At 32.9% G+C, this 13,579-nt stretch overlaps 1 protein-coding gene and 1 long non-coding RNA gene across 3 annotated transcripts in view; one reads left to right on the top strand and one right to left on the bottom strand.

Annotated features, from left to right (window-relative positions):
• Window positions 1-2,026, top strand: part of LOC126767064 (uncharacterized) — a 448,370-nt gene extending 446,344 nt beyond the window's left edge. For both annotated transcript variants that reach the window (XR_007669008.1, XR_007669007.1), the window contains exon 2: window positions 657-2,026. This is a non-coding gene — a long non-coding RNA (uncharacterized LOC126767064). The remainder of the gene's footprint in view (window positions 1-656) is intronic.
• Window positions 2,027-6,364: 4,338 nt separating this feature from the next.
• LOC126766699 (endoplasmic reticulum mannosyl-oligosaccharide 1,2-alpha-mannosidase) lies at window positions 6,365-12,491 on the bottom strand. Its single transcript, XM_050484434.1, has 9 exons — window positions 12,326-12,491; window positions 12,132-12,229; window positions 11,891-12,072; window positions 11,480-11,797; window positions 10,205-10,712; window positions 9,994-10,142; window positions 9,732-9,923; window positions 9,478-9,665; window positions 6,365-9,404 (listed from the first exon to the last, which is right to left on the bottom strand). The coding sequence occupies exons 3-9, from the start codon at window positions 11,996-11,998 to the stop codon at window positions 8,756-8,758; spliced, it is 2,112 nt and encodes a 703-aa protein (XP_050340391.1). The 5' UTR covers window positions 11,999-12,072; window positions 12,132-12,229; window positions 12,326-12,491; the 3' UTR covers window positions 6,365-8,755.
• Window positions 12,492-13,579: the final 1,088 nt, after the last annotated feature.

Below are 13,579 nucleotides of genomic sequence, written 5' to 3'. Positions count from 1 at the left end.
TTCGAAAGCGCTTAAGCTATAGTTCAAGATTCTTCATAGATTTTTGGGTGATAATATTATGGTTCATATTTATTTTATTATAGAGTAGAAATTAAAAGACGAAATTTTAAGTAACATTGTTACTACAAATGTTGCAGATCTTAATATTAATACTTTTGCTTTCAGTTTAAACTATATTTTTCAAATACAAGCTTTGTGGCTAGGCTAAAATTTTCATTTCTATCGAAATTTTGGGTAACATTCTACTAAAAATTTGGTAGAACTTAATATCAGTACTTCTGCTTTTAATTTAAACTCTATTTTTCAAATACAAACTTTGAGGTTAAATTCAAAATTTTATTTCTATTGCAATTTTAAGTAATATTGTTACTACAAATGTTGAAGATCTTAAGATCACAGCTTTTGCTTTCAGTTTTAACTCTATTTTTCAAATACAAACTTTGAGGTTAGGTTCGAAAAGTAATAACAAATATTTAATTCCATTTTCTTACAATTTTAAGCAACATTCTAAAACCGTCAAAGGAATTGTTAACTATTTCAACGCGGATAGTGGCTCGACAACAAGATTACGCTTGAAAAATGAAAGTTTTTTAATTAAAAAATAAACACATGAGAACATAACTTTAATCTGCAACGTCTTTATTTATTTAATTTAGTTTTCTGCTACTACTTTCTATTATCTGTTGCTTTAATTGTCATTTGAACACATAAACTCTGTAGAGAACTAACCTCAAAATTTATCTTTAAAGCAACTTTAACTTTTTCCCCCCTTTAATGCATAATTTTTTAAGTTTATTGTCCACAAAAGCGTCTAAATTACATATATTTGCCTCAAATCTCTACAAAGCTGCAAACCCTGAACCCATTAAATAACCTCAACAGAAAAATCATAAAATTCGAAAGCTCATGCTTATAACTATATAGATCTGTATGTGTGTGGGCACATGGGTGCATGCAACTGCAACCAATTATCAGTGTGAACCTACAAGTTATTTATCTAAACGTACATACATCTACATATATACATACATACATATATAGTTATGTAAGTTAGTAAAGATTGCGAGAGCAAACCTAAATGGTGACAACAACAAATTCTAGTTAATAGGAAACTACTGAACTTAAACTGAGGGTACACACATTTATAAAAAATAAATCAACAACATTAAGAAGAAGAAATAAGCAAAACAAAGCAAAAGTATCGCAACACAAAGGATACGTAACTTAATTCAATTTAAATACGCATCAAATGTAACTGTAATTGTAATTGTATTTAGTAGTAAGTCAATATTTAATGATGAATGTGTATGTGTAACTCGGCGGCGCGATTATAAAGGAATGCAACAATTTTTTAATTAAAAAAAAATTAAAGTAACTTAATTATCTTAAATAAAAAAAATCAATAATAATAATAAATAATGTTTACGCAACACATTACTACTAAAATTAAAGTTAATACAACTAAATAATGTATTTAATAAATTTATAATAATGATATATATATTGTATGTATGTATGTAAAATTTTAAAAAATCTCACAAATATTTTATAAAACAACAACAAAACAAAAACAACTCGAAAACAACAAAAAATCAGAATGAAACAAATAAGCAAGTTTAATATTATCTATTGGTATATTAAGTTAGTCAAAGTATCGTCGGAAATTATAAGTAAAAAATCTAAATATAAAGCAAATTACAAAAATGCAAGTTGGACTTAACTATACATATGTACATATGTATATGTATTGAAAAAATTAAAAATAAAAACAAAAAACACAAAGAAACGTTTAAAAGCAGCCGAGTAAGCGCAGTAGTCGTGTCTGTTTGTTTGCGTGTGAGCGTGCGCACAAGTCGGCGGTGTGCAAGGCGCAAAGTGCGCACACTCAAACGAACACTACACTCACCCACCTGGCGCATACTGGCGAAATACAAAGTGAAACAACAAAAACAAAGCATGAAAACACACTGTTATCAGGTGTTGACATAAATATTTAATAAAGAAAATTAATAAATTATAAAATATACATTTCGTCGTTTATTTCCCGTGGAATGAAACACTTTAGCAAACTACGCACTTGAGTGGTAAGTATGCCTGTGGTAACTAACTGAGTTTTAGCGGCTGCTGTCGTCGTTAATTACTGGTTTGGTTCAGAATGGATAGGAATTTATATGCAGGGTTAAAGTCTCGGAAATATTCCTTAAGAAGTATCAGGAGATTTTTTTATAGTCCCCGTTAGGCTGGTAAGGTTCAGATATGTAAGGATAAAGGCCCTTGGATCCATGCTTCCAAATAGTGATCACATCGCATCAATAGCACCTAGAAGTACATATATTGGAATTGATCAATTTGCTGGGGCTAGGTTAGTCGTTGTGACTTGGGAGAGGGCGCACAATAGGTCACGGTGCAAGCCTCATTTACTTATTTAATCTAAACTAATGTAAGTTGTTATCGAGGTCATCCAACGGTGCGCTCTGGAAACGTGCGGTTTCGACGTGGTCGGACCATAGGTGGAGGTGTGTCAGATGTCTAGCGTTAGCTGGCCATGCAAAGAGGTTATAATCATGCGGGAACTCGTTGCATGCTGGACATATGTATACCGGTCTTTGGTATGTCGGAGGCGATTCTGGATAAGTGGGAGTTTAACGTGCTAGAGTATCCAGAACGTAGCTGCGCAAGGGCCACAAGTAACAATTCGTTCTCTTTTTCTCTAGTTAACTTTCCTAAACAACTTATTAAAGGTAGTATGTTATTTGTATAATTATATTTGTATAAATACTTGCAAAAATACTTTTTATTTGTGGAATATTTGTATCATCCTTTAATGGTGTACTCGATTGAGTAGGGAGAGATTATAGCATAAATGGAAAGTACATAAAATATATAAGTTTTATTCTCAATTATTTTACTGATAACTCCTAATAGTATGCTACGATTTTTTTTTATTAATTAAAATTTTTTATATATTAGAGAAATATTCTAGAGTCTTAAATCATTCTAAGCTCATGAAACTCGAACAGCTAAGATTTTTGAGTTACCTCTAAATGTTCAAGAATTCATATTTCCCATAATTCCAATATTATTTTTATTTCCTCGCTATTCATTAACGGGTTTTATGCAGTTGCAAGTAAAAAAAACAACCTGTGTTTTGAGAACTTTTTTGAATTGTTTACAAAATTTAATACACTTTCATAACCGGCGGTTCATTTTGAAAATTTTGTATTTCTTTGATGCTGTCGCCCACCGCCAGGAGGACCCACGACTGTCGGGTCTAAGGAACCGGAGCGGACCCAAATCTTTATCCAGCCAAGCACTGTCAACTGTCAACATAAACAAAAACAAAATTATGATTATTCTTTATACATAATATATACATAAGTACAGCTAAAGATCGTAGTATTAGCCAAAGTTTTAATTTTTGACAAAATGACGGCTTCCTAAAAACATTAACACTTTAGAGTGGCTTACAAAATCGAAATTATATAAAATCTTATTCCATCGACCATTATCTAATATTATTACTAGAATATATACATATAAGAAGATCGTGTGAAAATTTCAATATGATCACTCCGGGTGTTTCGGAACAATTATCCTCACTACACTATAATAAATTGCCCTCAGTAAAGCTAGCCCCTCCCTGGTTGTGGGGCATTTAACAGGCCGTTGTCCTATTGGCGTACATGTTATAAGTTTGGGATGCTTACCAGACGCCGTCTGCAGAAGCTGTTTGGAAGAAGATGCGGTAGAAACAACTCAGCAATTCCTTCTTGACTTGGGAGCGCATACCTTCAGACACCCCACCGAACTGGCGGGTGTTGAAATTAAGCGCGTTTGCAAATTTGTTTGGCTAACAAGCGTTTTGCCAAAAATAAGTTCTTTTTTTTTCAATGGTTTCACAAAGAACTACATTTATCAGTCCACGTGCGATCTTTGATCAGCCATCTAACCTAACCTAGCACTATGATAAAAAATTCTTACAAAAACGATCATCTCTCCAAAACTATTCGTCGGATCAACTTCAAACATTCGAAATTAAAAAAAAAAAAAAAACAAGTGAGGAAGGGCTAAGTTCGGGTGCAACCGAACATTTTATACTCTTGCAAATTACAAGAATCAAAGCCAAGGACTTTAAACTGTAAAACGTCAACCGGAGGATCGAAATCCAAGCAATTCTATATATACATATACTATATATAACTCTTAAACTGACAGACACATAAGATTTGTTAGAAAAAAGAAAACCATTATATATATGTATGTAGTATATGGCAGTTGGGGTAGTATCGACCAGATTTTATCTATTTTTCACAATAACATGTCACATACTAAAAAACTAATCATATAGAGTAAAGTCAGTCGGATGTTCGAAAATCCTGATATTACCTATATATATACATATATATGTATATATAGAGGGATAAGTCAACTTTTCGCTTTTTTTATTGAGATAACTCACATATTGGCCGATATATGCGGTACAAAATCACCTGAAAGTTCGAAAATCTTTATATTAAGTACATATATGGGGCGAAGAGAAGTATTAGTCCGATTTATATATTAATTTTTTACATACAGTAATGCCATTTAAGGGAAGGATTATCTCTTAATTTCAGTTACATTCAAGTATATCACACATTGATCGACATTTTCGATCAAAATTCAACTATAGGTACCGTGATATAAATATTCGGTAACTAGGGGCTTAAACAGTTTTTGTTGGATTTGAACAATTTTTGATAAGGTGACATACACTAAAGGCACTATTCGTGGAAAGTTTAATCCCGTTACACTAATTGCCTCTTGATTCGTGTACTGCAAAGTGAAATAATCAATTGGAATTTAAAATAGTGCTACATGGGAAGTAGGCGTGGTAATTGTCCGATTTCGGTAATTTTTACAACGTCACATAGAAATATGAAAAAAATACCACATACCAAATTTTGTCGAAATCGGTCAGTCGGGTCCCGAGATATGGGATTTCACCAAAAAGTAGACGGTGCCACGCCCATTGTCCAATTTTTACCCCAATCCCTATAAAACCTTGTCATACCATCCCGACAGCAAATTTTTGAGTCTCTGGCGCATTTAGTTATTGCTTTATCGCGCTTTTAGTCGTTTTGAACAGTACCGTTATATGGGGAGTGAACGGGGTTTTCATCCGATTTGGTCCATTTTCACACTATAAGTAGGACTTCTTGTAAAATTCGTGTTGAGCGAATTCGGTTTTTGTAGCTTTAGTGGTATTGGAGATATCTACATTAAACTTATTAGAGGGCGGGGCCACGTCCACTTATTCAAAATTTTTTTCCCCACAGGTGCTCCTGGCCACTGCGATCTCTTGTGCCAAATATGAGTTTTATATCTTTATTTGGTGCTTAGTTATGGCACTTTATATGTTTTCGGTTAATGGCGATTTGTGGGCGCTACGAACTCGAACTTTTTTTGTACCAAGGAACCTACTAATTACCAATAAGTAAGTATTATTTGTATTCTGCTTAGAGTTCATTAATGTCCTTACATTCTTCGACAACTCAATCTAATTCGCAAGGACCTGTGAATCTTCCAAAGTGCAAGCCCTTATAGAAAACCACTTTTTAATTATTTTAAGCTCCACCAACGTGATACTAAGCGATAATTCTTCAGCTTTTTCAACACTGAAATTTGCTAACCTCAATTTTCCTCCTTTTCGTTTACATATAAATATGTATTTGGTAAATATTAAACACTTTTCAGTTTTTAATAAGACAATTTTATTGTTTTCTATTTATGATTAAGTAATAAAAATATTTAAAGAAACGCAAAAGCACATAATAATAAACATACAAACATATACTTGCTATAAACCGTTATTTGTGCCTGCTTTAAGACTACAAAAACTAACAACCTTTTAGTTGACAGACATTTTTTTAATATTTTAAATAAAATTTTTATTTTTATTTATTTGAAATAAAATAAAATTAATATTTTTTATTTATTTAACATTTTTTTAATAAAATTTTTATTTTTAATTTTTTTTTATTTAAAATAATTTTTTTTTTAACAAATTTTTTTAATTTAAATATTTTTAATAATTTAAAATAATTTTTTTTTTATAAAATATTAATTTTAAATAAAAATAATTTTGTTAATAATTAATTTAGATTGCTATATAAGCAAATGCCAATTACATATAACTGAGATTCTTTTAAACAAAGTACAAAAACAATTTTCAATGAGACATGAAGTAGAAAACTAGACCAAGCACATAGTAGAGCGGCGTTGAAGAAAATTTTAAAGAAATAATATAAATACAATAAATGTGTATGTGTGAATAAGTGTTAGACATGATCAGAAACGGCGATTCCACTACGATTAAAGTTAATTTCTGTTTTTTTTTTTGTTAAAATATGCGTCGTTCCACTATGTACCTAGCCATAAGTAAGGTTAGATACGATTATTTTTACATTATGTATTTCTTTACATACTTTTTAATTTTATAAAAGAAAGCAAATTTTTGCATTGTATATTAAAAGTATTACTGGAGTTGTTGGTATGTTTGAGGTTATGTGGCAGTTTCTCTTCAAGTTTTACTTTTTCAAAACACTGCTAAAGAATTATTGATTTAAATATGAAAAAAAAATCTTAAGAACCAGACATATACGAAGAAATAATATTTTTTCAAGTGTTTAGTAAAGTAATAATTTTGAAATGTTTAGCGAAATAATATTTGCTTTTAAATAATAATAAGTATATTGCTAATAAATATTTTTGCCGAAATGAAATGCTTTACCTCTATTGCTGGCCTGCTTACTTTCTGAATATTTAAAATACACAAATTTTTCTTGTTTACTTATGTTATTTTTAATTTTTCTGGCTTTTGAGTTGCGTCAGTAAGTATTTACGTTATAGCTTTATAATGTTTGCACATAAATACATACATATATCTATAGCGCAATTGAGCAAATATTTAAGTTGTCTACTACTATATTTTCTGTTTTACCGTTTTTTTTTGTACTTGTTGAAATTGTTTGATGTTGTTCATGTTGGTGATTATGCCACGTTACTCTACTCTATTTCTTATGATATTTAGGCCAGATAAGATTTACATGCATAGTGAATTGTAGATTTTTGGTTATTTAGGTTGCGATTTTTCTAATATAAAAATTTAAAATCAAATTCTTAATCCCAATAGCTTGGTTTAGAAACTAAATTTTCAGTTTTAAGGTCTGATTTTGTTTAGAAAATTTAAATCTAGGTTTTTTGAATTTTTTGGGATTGCGATTTACTCTCTTTTCAATCCTGTGTTAAGAATTATAAAGTTAAAAATTATTTTTGTTAAGATTTTTGGGACTATTTATATTAATTTTAGTATTAAATTACAGTATAATTTGCCGTTATTTTTTATCAACTTCAATACGAAGAAGTTGGAAAATTTAAAATTTTCTATGAAAAAAATAATATCAACTTGAATATTTTTGCAACTAGAATATTTAAAATACTTAAAAACTACAAAAAATAGTTTATTTAATTTAAAATTGGGTCAATTCTGTTGTAGGGCTCGATTTATTAGACAGCGAATGCGCATGCAACTTACGTATGTGGCGGCGCCACCTTATTGCCGCTTGAATATACAACAATAATGCGCGCGCATTGTCTAAGAAAACGAGTCTATAGCGCGAGTCACGTGGGCTTTTATATATGTATGTATTGTACATACAGAAATTTTTAGCCGTATACGGTTATTTATTTATTATGAAATTAAATATTTTTCCCTTTTATTTACTGCAAGTGCGATAAAAATATGTTAATAATAATTATATTATCTCTTATCCGTTGAGTTTTGGTTCTAGGCGTGCATAGTGCACTTTCTACAATTATTTTTTACCCATTACATTATAGATGTATAGACTGAATCTTTTTTATGTTGAAATAAAATTTCAAAACAAGTTTTGGCATATCTCAGTACCAAAAAAAATCGGAACTGAAGCTAAAAATGCGCTCTGAAAGCAAGAAAGAAATAAATTTGTTAAAAATTACGCTAATTTTGCACGTATGAGGAAGAGAAGCCGTTTTATAAAACTTTTTTTAAATTTATAAAAAATATTTTCCTACTAATTCCAAGGCCGCGCATTTATAGACAAACAATTACTTATTTCGCGAAATTTGAAGCATTATTAAAATCAGCTATACCATTTTTAACTATGAACAATCTGTATAACGCCTGAATGTAATTAAAAAATATAAATTTTTTTTCCGAAACGTTATCAAACTGTGATTTTGGGTATTTTCCCCAAGTTATTTAAAAAAAAACTTAAAAAACTTTCTCTCACGGCGAGTGCGGCGAGCGTAGATGCATATTTTGCGGTCTGTGACAATCTGGTTCTAATATAAGAGCAACGCTTCTCTTTTGGTATTCTTCTAATTATTTAATTATTTCATAATTAAGAACTAACGGAGATCGTGCGCATTTTCTTCGCTAGTCGTTCACATTTTTTTCAGTTAGTTCACTTTATAAATTATTTAAAAATAGTAATAAATAATATCGTTGGCATACAAGCATACATTTATATAAATATATAAAGTAGTTTGTTGTTATGCGACAAATTTGATTGCATGCTAGTGTTGTATAAATAATGGTTGTTGTAAATATTTACAATGCGAGTTGTGTCAACTCATTTCGATTCGCTTTAAAATAGTCATGGTTACGTACAAACGTTTCACATACACACACACATGCACGCACGCGTACCCACATGCAAGCAACAGCACGAACTTAATGATTCCGCAAGGGCACCAAATGTGCCTCGGAATTGATTACCCATTTATCTAAATCGATCTCTTTGCGATTATCGCTAAATAATAGATAGAAATACTTAAGCGTTTCACCCAACCAAAAGCTCTCCATCATATCACGCAGTCTTGTATTGAATATATGCTTCACATTGCCAATGGACGTGTAACCGTAGGCCACTTTGGTGTGCTTCTCGAATGCTTGGAATATATTCCAGCCCATATCCTGGTAGGTGCGATTGCCGGTTAAGGCATAGAAATAATATAAACTTTCTACGAATTCGGGACGTAGTAGATTGTGCGCATCATTGGGTTTCACGTAAATCTCCTGCTCTTCATTGGTGGTGAGCGCGAAGTAGGATATTTCGGGCGCCAGCTGAGTCGGCTGACGCATGTACGTTTGATAGCAGGTTTCGAGCAGATCACGTGCGAGCAACAAATGTGAGGTGGGCATGCCGAATTTGTGGCCCAGCAACAGTGTGCCGGGCAGATAGCACGTGAGATGATCCATTTTAGGCTTGAAATCTTTGCCATTAATCAATTCGCCAATGTAGACGTGCTGCTCTTTGGGCGTACGACGCAACAGCTTCGTGAGCACACCGTCAATGGCGCGCATATAGTCCACAATGAGGCTGTGCGGAGGCGGAAAAGTGAATTAGGCGATCTTTTATATAAAAATTGTAGAAAAATAATGGAAATACTTACAAATCGTCGGTTTTCCGCCCGGTCTGTAGCCACTGCTTTAGCAGATACTCATAATAGGAGTCACCACGTGCGCCCAGTGAGATTGTGGCGTAATTTCTGAATGTGCCGGTGTTGGCATTTATAAATATCGGCACAAGACCGTTAGTTTTCTCCAAAGCATGCACTTTCTTATTAACTGCATGCGTTACCTGTTAGCAATAAAAGAAAAAGCGAGTTTGAGGTTTTGTACAGCTTATGTTATGTCAAAAACTTACTTTTTCGTAAATCGATATGTTAGTCGAACGACTGAGATCGCGGAATTCCAATTGTATTGTGCTAACCTCGCTAGTTGAACTGTCCGGCGACCATTTGGGTGAATGCGCTGACATTGAGGCAAGATTTACATCCGAATATGGTATGCCCGAGGGGGAGAGGAAGCATGGCAGCATGCGATTGCCCAATTCGATCTTTTATAAAATAACAAATATATTTAGATAATTATGTTTAAATCTGAAATACACTACAACAACAACGCACCGACTTGCTCAGAAACATTTTATCGCCGCTCAGATGATAAGCCGAGAGCAAACCACCCAAGACACGTATTGTCACCTCGAAGAGATTCACATCACGATTGATGTCAAATGTCAAGAAATTGCTGACCCACTCGCGACCCTCATTGAATTCTGTTGATATAGAAGAATGTTTACAAAATATTTAAATACTATATATAAAAAATTTAACTTACCATCCTCCAAACCCATTATGTACATGGTGTCCAATGAGTCCACAATGGTCAAACCCAAACCGAACCAATCGTGTGAGCTCTGCGACAACGGTTTTAGATTGTCATGACCCCAAGCGTATTTTTTATAGCCATTCCATGAATGCCTAAAAGCGGCTACAACGGCAGTTTGCCGTTCATTTGTTGCACCATGGAAATGCTGTTTTTGCGCTACCAACTTAGCATCCATATTATTGATATAATCTGTAATTAAAATATTGTTGGTGCCTGGCACCACCCGCGGGTTTACTACCGCTGCTTCCAAAGCCACACGATCATCGTCATCACCACCGCCAGATTGTGCTTCAACGGCGGGTTCGTCAATACGATTGTCATTATTTTCTTGTATGCTTATTTTGTTAGGAAATTCGACTAAAGGACCTTGTAATAAGCTCTCCTTCGGACCTTCTCCCGCATGTTGCAGGTTATCGTCGCTTTTCTTATTGAGGTTGGGTGTGTCGATCACCTTTACCTGGAAAATGAAAATATGGTAAAATATTTTTATAAATTTTAAGGAACCAATATATCGGAACACTATACGATTTAGAAAATTTCCTCTTATATTGTAGCGTGGACTTGGGCAAAAATACATGCCGAATTTCTTGAAGATATCTAGACAAATAAAAAACTCTTTCACACAAGAACTTAATTTTGATCTATCAGTTTGTATTCCGACAAATGAACAGCTTCTTAGAGAGAAAAGCACGTGAACCAAATTTGAGAGCGATTACTCAAAATCTGATGGACTAGCTCGCATATATTCAGACAGACGGACATAGTCAGCTCACCGAGCTGATCATTTATATACATATATAACATACTTTATAGAATCTCTTTCCTTATATTATAGGTGTTACAAACTTCGTTGCAATCTTAATATGTTACCCTATTTCAGATTATAAAAAAAAATATCCAATTGACATAACAAATCATTTGTACATATTTGATTGCTACCGATTTACCTTGCCACAATTCATTTTATCACAAGTCAAATAAACAATTTTTTAAACGCTCCCGAAGGCCTGTCTATTGTCTACATATGTGTACATATGTTTACGAACATGTGTGAACATGTGTGCATATTTGTATTTATTCAACAATTGTTAAAACCCATTTCATTGGCTTGTCTATTATTTAGAGTGGTTATATTGATAAGATAAGGTTTATAGGGGCCTGCAGATACAACTCGTACTAGCATACGCCCACTAATTTTGTTTATTTACTTGTAGATATACTCACGTCCTTAAATACCGGCGCATTGTCATTTGTGAATGACAGCGGTGGTGGTCCAATATTCGGCAACGGTTTTTTCAGATTATTAAGATTTCCCGCATCCAGCGCGTTCATACCGTTGCTTAGCCCATTTTGCACTAAGCTTTCACTGTTTGCCACTTCGCGATTTTCGCGAAATAAGAAAGCTCCGCCGTTGTTGCCAATTACTCTGTTATGCTCCGCATCGATTTGGTCATTGTATAATACTAAGACCAAAGTTAAGCATAGCGCCAGCACTGCTAAAATGATAAGGTTGCGCTGGCATCGGGGCAATTGATTCCAAGACTGCAACGCAATAAAAAGAATAATACTCTGTCTTTAGTTGCAAAATTTCGGTTAATGCATTAGGCACATATGTATTTATATAGGGGTACGTACCCGTCGCAAACTACGTCGTTGTGGTTGTTTCGTAGTGAGACTGTCTTCTTCCGTGTCGTTCACACCGACACCGGACAATGTTACCGAAATGTGATCACCTTTATCCATTGCTACACAGAGGTGTTAATAGGACCAATGCCGCACTCAATTGCTTTCCGACGCAGCTACTCGTCGTACCTTTACTGTTCCAAAAATAAGTACACCACTTCGCTTTTGCCTGAGTACAAAATCGATTTTATACCTTTTAATTTAGTGGAACAGCACCAACAACAACATATTGACAGCGTCTAAGTAGTCTGCTTAAAATATTAATGATATCTTTAATGCTGACTAACTTATCTGCAAAGAATTTGATAGTAAATGCAAGTAGAATCTTTAACAGCAGGAAATTTATCTAGTTCCATAACCACACGTAAACAATTTCCAAACACAAACCTTTTCATTGCAACCAATTTTGACGACTGCTTTTTTAATTTTTTCTGCCTTTACAAATTTGCTTTGCTACAGGGTTGCATGTTGTACGAAGTAAGTGTGTCAAACAAAGACTTATTTGAAAAGTGTAGAAAATAAGTACTATTTATGTACATAACACACATTTAAGTACACAAGCATATAATATTTACATACAGTTATAAAATTATTTGAAATGGAAAGCAAATATCATATTATGTGAAATTTTGCTGGAAATTTCAAACAAACCATACACGAAAATACTAAAAATCTGTTATTTTACACCGCTTGAATTTAGAGGTTACTATGACAAAAGAAAAGATAAATTGCAAGACGCAGTCGAATAGAAACAATTTTATGTCAAAAGAATGCATATACATACCTTTCTATTGCAAATACATATATGTATTGAAAGTTGTATTGGTAGATAACGCTCACTAATTGACTAAGCCATTAATAAGTAAATTCTATTTATAATAAACTATTTCCATTGAAATATTGTGCAAAAAAATGCAAGATTACTAATTGAGTTGATTTTTCCGTGTTCGCAACCTCGATATTTACTTATTTTTTCCATATAAAAAGATAAGGAATAAAAAGGAACGTATTCTTTATTTTGTAAGACTATAAAATTATGTTTTTGAGAGTCTACAGTATGGAATTATTACATCCAAAAATTCCATTCTAATTCGGATTCCGAACTTGCGCAACCGGAAAAAGTTAAATATACTTCCGGTCAATACACGGTTTACTTTGAAATACACAAAAGCTATTTCAGATATCTGGTATAATCAAAAAAATAATTCCAGGTTAATTAAACTTATTCACGTATTCTTTTTTAATTTATTATTGCTAGGCAAGGAGAAGTGTGTGACTATAAGTAAGCGATGTGTGTTTCGAACTAGAAGCGAAAGAAATATCGTCGAAAAGACAACCTTGTATATGTATGTAATTTTATTTGTTTATACAGTTTGAATATGTTCAAATATTAAAACAAATTGTTATATGTAAAGAGTAATTTTTTGCTTTCACACAAGCTCTCAAACCATTTGATAGACCATGTTCTTTAGCTCTGATCACAAACCGTAGACTCGTGAATGCAAATATGGACTTCAGAGGGCTATTGAACCAGTAACATTGCTCTTAAGCCACTGCTGGGTGATTTTTGCAATGTACTGGAAGATCCAATGCACTTCATCGAAGAGAGTATTGCCTAACTGCTCTACCTTGTCTCTAAAG

The sequence above is a fragment of the Bactrocera neohumeralis genome, chromosome 2 (genome assembly GCF_024586455.1).
Source record: "Bactrocera neohumeralis isolate Rockhampton chromosome 2, APGP_CSIRO_Bneo_wtdbg2-racon-allhic-juicebox.fasta_v2, whole genome shotgun sequence".
Classification (NCBI taxonomy): domain Eukaryota; kingdom Metazoa; phylum Arthropoda; class Insecta; order Diptera; family Tephritidae; genus Bactrocera; species Bactrocera neohumeralis.
The sequence above is the reverse complement of the archived record's forward strand: the minus strand, read 5'-3'. Positions and strand labels throughout refer to the sequence as shown.